Consider the following 7749-nt stretch of genomic DNA (forward strand, 5'->3'; position numbering starts at 1 on the left):
ACATCCATATGGGATACCTGCTATGGTTCGGCAAGCTTTGTTCTGTCCTGCATCGAGGAGTTTGCGTGAAGTGGGAGCCGCATCCCAATACCAGATCTCAAAACCGTAGAGTGTCTGGGCTTGAACTAGCGTCAGGTAGAAGGCTCGGAGGACGTCACGTTTCGGTCACCATGTGGTGCAGGAGATTGCTGCAAGTTGTAGTAATCTAAAATTCATGCGTTGTCTCGTTTGAACCACATGGGTAGACATGACTCGGTAGTTTTGGAATGTGATGCCTAAGAGTTTAGGTGCCTTCTCCGGGCCCACTGGGATAGCGCGTAGTTCAAGAGAAAGTGGATTCGGGTCTAAGGTTCCAAAAAGGGTGTATTTCGTCTTGTCCACATTGATTTCCATAAAATAGTTTTTGGACCATTCATCCACCACGTTTAGTCCTTGTTGCAGTGTACTGTTTATGATGTCTCGGTTGACGTGTCGTACTGCTAGTGTGAGATCATCGGCGAAAAATATCCATGAAATAATAAGGGAACTTGAGATAATCGTTTGCTTAGGGTGTTCATTACTATAATGAACATAAGTGGGCCGAGAACTGTTCCTTGTGGCACGCCACGGTGGAAAAGCATTAAAGGAGAGGATTTGCTGTTGACGCGTACCTTGGCTTGACGTCCTTTCAGGAAAGATGCTGACCATCGAATGATGTGCGGTGGGAGTTCCATCTCTCGCATCGCACTAACTATTCGATCATGGTCTACAGTATCGAAAGCTTTGGCGTAGTCGACGAATACTGCACCTGTACGCGAATCAGGGGTGGGTCTTTTGAGGGCTGCGCGTAGATGCAATAGTTGATCTAACGTCGAGTGACCAGGTCCAAATCCAGATTGTTGTGGGGTCAGCTTGGTTTCAATGACATCTCTAATTCGTGCTGCAATGATCCGTTCCATTAATTTGGACAGACAACTAGTGAGGGTAACGGGTCTGAATGAATCCAAGTCGGTGGCTTTCTTTCCTGGTTTAAGAAGTGGTACAATAATGCCTACTTCCCAAGAGACTGGGACTACGCCCGTACGGAGACTCTCGTTGAAGAGGGCAAGAGTCTCTGCTTTGGCACGGGGTCCCAAGTGTTGGAGTGCCTCGCCGTAGATACCGTCTGGACCTGCGGCCGTCCCTTTAGGAAGGAGACGCTGTGCCCGTTCCAGTTCTGCTGCTGTAATGGGGATGATTCTGTATCGGTGACTGGAATGGGCGGTGGAGGGTAGGAATGTGGATGACGTTTAACCCGTCGTGAATATAATCGGATAAAGTGCTTGGCTTTCTGATTGTATGTGAGTGCCGTATTATTAATCTTTATCGCCGGGGTGCTGAGGGGGCGTGGGGCGTAAATCCTCTTCAGAATGTTCCAACAGCAGCCGTCTGCCACGGCCATGTTATTACAGAGGGTTTTCCATCTCTTATGGGATGCTTGTCGTAGCATTTCCTTCTGCGAGCTACTAATCTGTCTCTAGAGACAGAAGGTTTACAATTGTGAATCTTCCCTTCGATTTCCTCTAACTCGGGAGTCCAAAAAGGAGTGGTGTCTCGACCTCCGCGTGGAACCGCCGCAGCCGTTGCGATACGGATGGCGGAGGTCAGTAGGCGTTCTCTCTTGTGAACGCTCATTTTCTCTTTAAGGCGTTTACTGCACTGTGCGTTTGACATTTGTCTAAAGCGAGGCCATTTCGCTTTCTTCCATGCATAAATGGGTGCGCGAGGGCGAGGGAACCGCAGTGGTTCGTCATCACCATCTCCTACTACTACGCCGAAGGGTGTGATGTAATGATCGCTGTCCGGGGAGAAAGATGCCGTCCATGACTCTAGACGGCATTCGCGGGACAGTGTCACATCTGGCGCGGACAGGCCATGGCGTGTGGTGTGGCGAGTGCAATCGCCAGTGTTATGAATAACATAGTCATTATCTAAGCACCATTGTACTAGCACATCGCCACGGGTATCAGGGGAGATCGCACGATACCATGCCATTGCATGCGCATTAGCATCTGCACCAATGAGGTGAGTTCCGCTTCTCGCCAAAAGCGTGTCAAGTGGCGAGGTTGCGCATGTTCTCCCCGGAGGGAAGTATGCTGACGCCACTGTGAGCGGCAGACCTTCTGACATGTGGATCGTTGCATGAGCATGCCCAATGCTTGCAACTACGGTGAGTCCTACTTCTACTGGCAGATCCTCGCGCACAAGAATCGAAACGCCACCTCCCTTAGAGGGGTGGGGCACTCCATGATGTTGGTAACCAGCAATTGTGAAACTCGACACTTCCGCACAAGATAGTTTCGTCTCGCTTAGAAGGCAGAATGTCACATTCTCCTCAACAAGGGTTTTGTGGAGAGCAAGCCTCTTGGCCTGGGTAAGCCCAGCTGGGTTCCACAGCACTCCTCGCAGTGAAGGCCGGGATTTTCCTCTACATCACCACCACTCAGCTGCAACCTGGTGCGGGTGATACTGCTGATAGCACGTTGAAACGTGCCCCAGGACCTTCTTGGATAAAATTCTGCCCCAGCACGACGCGGATGGCCCCATTGCTGTATAACGCCTTAGCCTAAGGGTCAACGGGTCTTCCAAAAAGAAAAACGTCGCTGGCTCTTTGCTTCCTCTGAGAATACGAAGTACTGGACCTTGGCACCGTGATGGGGTGGCAGGCATTGCCAAGGCGATGGGGCAATACAAATCCGTGCCCTACAACGTGCTATATTTTTTCGGATCTGTTCGATGAGAGCGCGTCACAGTAAAACGAATATAAGCTTATATATACAGCTGTTGGTGACGCGGTCACCGCATTGGGGACCGCCAGAAAAAAAAGAAAGAAAGAAAAAGAGAAAATGAAACAGGATGTTGTAAAGAAAGACTCCAGGAATACATCGGTTGATGGCATCTTTTTATTGTTGTTTTTTTACTGATTTCCAAGTATTAGCAGACCATTGGTTGCCTTAAATAAGCTCTTGTGGTCAACACGGCATACGGTATCAAATGGAAATTGCCTTACACTCAATTAAGATGGATAGAATAAAAAGAAGACAGGATATAGCCGTGCACCTTTGAGGGTGAGAAACCTGTAAACAAAATATGCTTCCCTTCACCGCTTATTGGGTATATACATGCTGCTCTTGATAAAAGAAATCAAATAAAAAACATAATAATTAATAAACAAAGAATCGCAAAAACAAAACCAATAAAATAAGAATTAACAACGATAATAATTCAATAAGAAATATGAAGGCTCATCTGCAGAGAAAGAAGGAAGAGAAATCAGCAGATATCGATAACAGCTTGTTCCCTGTGTTGCGTAGCTTTGCCGCCTTCTAAGGGTTCAGAGGAATTCCTGTGAAGGCGCCTTTCTTTTTTTAAAAAAGGATAAGCCACCCCCTGAAAAAAAAATTTGCCTTCTTCGCTCCCTCACTGCGCCACCTGTGCTTTCTTAAAAGCGCCCGCCACCCTTAGCGGCCTAACGGCTTCAAGCGGGTCACTTTGGCATTTGGTTCGTCGGCATGTCCGTGCAATTGCCGCTTTGAATCCGTCTCTGGCCTCGGGGTCTTGGGTAATTCCTTTTTTTCCGCAGTACATAAACACAACTGGGGTGCGCACAAGAGAAGTAGGCGTTATCGTTTCGTAGCTGCCTTCGCCCGCTGATTGGCGTTTCCTGCAAATCTAATTCCGCTGTGCGAATGGAAACTTAAGCTATGCAGCGTTAAGAAAGGCATGTGGGGAAACCATTTTCCCCCACACGGGATCTTCTTTCTCAGGCGGGCTTCCCCTCACGTCCAATTGCCAAAAAAACAGGGCGACGGGGTGGTCATCTTTCTTGCCTTTTAATATTCCCATTTTCGCCTTCGCATGTTGATCTGCGGCGTGGTGTGTTTGGTTTTCTTCCCCGGGCCCTTTCATCAAGATTGGTTCTTTCCCTTTCCCTTGGGCTGTGGCATTTAAATCCTATAAACGGGAAGCCAAACCGCCAGCACCACACACTGACCTTGGGTATTTGTAAAAACTTTAATCTCTTTTTTGGACCAAGAGATCCCGCCGCGAGGCCATCGCCCAACCCCTCGCGCCATAGACCGGGCGCTGCCCCACCCATTTAATCTTTTAACCTTAAGCAGTAGTCGTTGATAATTACGAATCCTTCTTTTATGTTTTTCCTGCCGCGGTTGTTTCTGCCATGCCTCGGGGAATGGTTGTGTGTAAGTGCGGCGGTGGGGATGGGTTAAACCCAACCGCTGCGTTTACAAGGCGCCAAAGAAAGTAGCGTGCAACTAGAGTTTTCTAGAAGATCCTGCGTGCTGCTGTTGTTCTCGTTGTGGGTTTGGGGGTTACCGTTCTGGCTTTGGAGTGGCGCAGTCGGTCCGATGGACAATGGCACGGTTTGGCCAATTGCAGGGCTTAGGCTTCTGTGTCGGTCCATATGTTGCCTTCATATAGGCCACGACGACGGGTCGACGTATGTACAGATTTCCTCGGCCCAAGCGATTCACTGGTTTTAAGAAGAAAAGGATGGACACACATCAGCTGACATTTGGGTGTTCCATGTTCTTTTTTTTATTCTTTTTAAGGAGCGTTATCTCCAGTTGTTCGAAATGTAGGCTACAACACCCAAAGCAGCATGTCGCATCGGTGCGGTGCTCCAATGCGGAAAGGGAAATTAGACTGATTCATCTTCCCGCCATTTTTCTCAGTTTGTTCTGGTAGTTTTTCACTCTACTTTAATGTTCGCGCGGCGCACCTCCGATTAAGGTAGCTGCACCTATAGTCGGTATTTTTCTAGCCACATAATGTCCACAATCTTTCTATTTATGTATTGCGTGAAATGAAATCTTTATTTATCTATTGCATCAAACCATTACCCTTATAGATGCCAGAGCGTCCGGATGCTTATGGCATCTGTGTGGAGTCTCCTCTGCGTTGTAGAATTAGAAAAGGGGAAGAAATTTTATGCAATATAGGGCTCCTTGATCGCAGTGATCCTCTTTTCGGCTCCACCATGAAGGAAAGAAAGAGTTTGTGAAAACCGATGCCCTATATGGCCTCATCCCGCGATGTGAGACCCACTGGATGAACCGTTTTAGAACAATTCTTAGTGCTATGGACTCTTTATTTTAAGCTACATTCTAGCGGCGCCAAGCTTGCATTGACCCTATTTACAAGTTCCCCGTTGGGACGCCGTAATGTTGTGGCGCTGCCTTGGCGGGTCGGTTTAACAGAGTTGCCCTCCCATTGTTCGTAGCGTTTCTGCATCGGTAGAAAGGTGCATTTGGGGCGGAAGCAAAGCCAGATCCATCCATCACATACCACCGTTTTTTTTATTATATGGGTAAGTTGCCTTTGCACCTTCAGGTGGCGCATGGAAGGGGCCCATGCGTACTAAATGCATTCTGGTTCTTTTAAAGCCCAGCCGCCGCTTCTTGATCTTGGGTTTGGGGCATGGTTTCATTATCTCGCCCTACTGTTTTATGGCGCGCGCTCTGGGTTGTATATTATTTTAGAAACTTCGTGAGCGCAGCATCCCTTCCCACTTTGCACGTTGGCACCCGGTATTGGGGCTAAGCGGCGGAACTGCCGCATCAAATGGTTCTGAATTCACGCTGAAGAATGGGCCAACCCCCCACACCCCGTATCCCAAATCTGGTATATCGAGAATAATTTTACAAGCATTTAGTTTCCAGCACAAAAGGGTAATCTAGAGGTTTTGGGGGTGGCTGGGGTGGATTTAGGTTCCATGGTAAGGGTTCGGAAAGAGAACCCTTCATATCCTCTTAATGGCGCGGGCAACCGGGCGGCCATTCCAATGCTGGATTAAAATGTGTCTCTCTATTTCTTTTGTGCTTCTAGAGTTGAGATTTATCAGACAGAATTGATCGGTTACTTATTTGCATTTCGGCCGCTTGGCTTTCTGCCGACCCAAAGCGATCCTGAAGAACTATGTAATTTATGTTACTACCCAATCACAATTGTCAAGAGCCATATCCTGCGCCACAATGTGTTGATAACGATGGTGTTGCAACGCGAATCAAGTGAAACATCATGCTCTGATGCCACTGCTCGCCATTGGACGTCTGCTGCCATTGGCTGGAGTCCATCAATGCGGAGCAGCTTCATCTAATGTACATTGGTATTCCTCTTTCAGTGGGGCGGGGGTAAGGTAGATTGATGCATTCGTGACCTTCAATCAAGACTCCAAGTAGATTCTTTTATCACCCAGCCTAACCTCACCCAGAAGCACTGGTGCGGTTTGCATTTAAATCTTTCTCGTATGGGAATGGATGACCGACTTGCCGCGATTACGGCAAGTAATCCCACGCTGTTGAAACCTTGGCTAGCCAAAGCTGGACGTTTCATCAAGAAAGATGTGTCTTTGGGGTTGGTAGAGAAAAAAAAATTATCATTATAATAGAGTTCTTAATAACTGCAAAGCGTTTGGTGTGCGTTGTCCTGACGTGTTGCATTTTTTGTCCTCCTACTGAAGAACCGGGGCTTTCTTCTACACCATGACCGGGTAGAAGCTTGGAGCGGGCGGCGTCTCTTAAGGAACGTCGACGCATGCCTTTGCGCCAAAAAAAAATATCACTTACTCACTGAGCGGTGCAGCTGATACTGATCCGATAATGCCGCGAGCCTTATGGCCAAAACTATGTGCGGTTGGAAGTTGTTGCTGGCTTTGCCTTCTTTCGGACCTGTTGGCCGTTACGCTCCGTTTTCCCTTTTCGCCACCGAAACCACGCCATGAGAAAGTATTATCAAAGAATGTACCCGTTAAAAAACACAATGTGGTTGCTTTGATGGCCGTTCCCTCCAAAAATCTTTTTAGGTGGCAGGGTTTAGAAGAGAAACCTTCTTTCCTTGATTAATTTCGTAATGCGTCTGGGTGGTTAATTGTTCCGTACTTTTTTTTGCTCCAAATAGTATAGTAAAGGGGATTTTTTGAGAGTAAGCCTCACAAAAAAACTTATTCAAATGATGTTAAAACCAAGAAAATCACCATTATCAGAAGTTAAATAGAGGCCATCATAAACCGTTCTCTTAGATTCTATAACGTGGTCTTTTTGCTCTGCCTTCCCTTCTTTTTTCAGGTAGCGAACGGCATGGAAATGATTTTCTGGAGAGTTAGTGTTTTAACACTCGACGTCCTTAGTGAACCTGAACACCCTATAGTTGTACCGAGTTTTTTTTTTATGATAGCTTGCGAAAAGAATGATCAAGCCTTACTGACTTTTATATCTGGTATGTGTTTTTAACTTTTAGGAATATTTTTTACTTCTTTTCATTCCTAACAGCGAGTCAATAGTAAGTTTCTGAAAAGAAAGTAGTAAGTTTTTTAAAGTAAGGTATATGATGACGACAACCATTCAGCCCTATACACCGCTAGAGTGGAGGATTTGTACTAAGGCTTTCCAAGATTTTGTTCGCCAATATGGCCCAACAGCATTTTCCTTTGATTTAAGACCTGCGGATATGCCGCAACACACTTTTCATCTTGACAGTATTCTAACGATAGAAGGGGATACTCTTAAATTAAGAATAGGACCAAACGATTTTATGGACTGGGAGACCGTGTGCCCGTCTATTACTGGTTTTACGATGCCTCGGAACCAAAATTTTCTCCAAATTTTCGAGACGACATATAACTTATTCAGATTAGAATGGGCCGCACTGGGAGAGGAAGCTCTAAGGCTTCATCAAGAGTATAACAGCGCACGAGCACAGTTAGAACACGAA

The 7749-nt window shown here is 46.7% G+C and overlaps 3 protein-coding genes across 3 annotated transcripts; 1 reads left to right on the forward strand and 2 right to left on the reverse strand.

Annotated features, from left to right (window-relative positions):
• Positions 1-165: 165 nt before the first annotated feature.
• TM35_000271320 (Tbingi protein) lies at positions 166-687 on the reverse strand (the record flags this gene model as incomplete). The annotated part of the gene is made up of 1 exon (XM_029028025.1): positions 166-687. One exon carries the CDS (start codon positions 685-687, stop codon positions 166-168), a length of 522 nt encoding a protein of 173 aa, XP_028880608.1.
• A 696-nt stretch (positions 688-1383) lies between these two features.
• TM35_000271330 (uncharacterized protein) lies at positions 1384-2148 on the reverse strand (the record flags this gene model as incomplete). The annotated part of the gene is made up of 1 exon (XM_029028026.1): positions 1384-2148. The coding sequence occupies one exon, from the start codon at positions 2146-2148 to the stop codon at positions 1384-1386; it is 765 nt and encodes a 254-aa protein (XP_028880609.1).
• Positions 2149-7365: 5217 nt separating this feature from the next.
• On the forward strand, positions 7366-7749 carry TM35_000271340 (uncharacterized protein; the record flags this gene model as incomplete). Its single annotated transcript, XM_029028027.1, has 1 exon — positions 7366-7749. A coding segment is annotated over one exon (384 nt), but the record flags the coding sequence as incomplete, so codon positions are not given.

The sequence above is a fragment of the Trypanosoma theileri genome (genome assembly GCF_002087225.1).
Source record: "Trypanosoma theileri isolate Edinburgh chromosome Unknown TM35_Tth_27_V1, whole genome shotgun sequence".
NCBI lineage: Eukaryota > Euglenozoa > Kinetoplastea > Trypanosomatida > Trypanosomatidae > Trypanosoma > Trypanosoma theileri.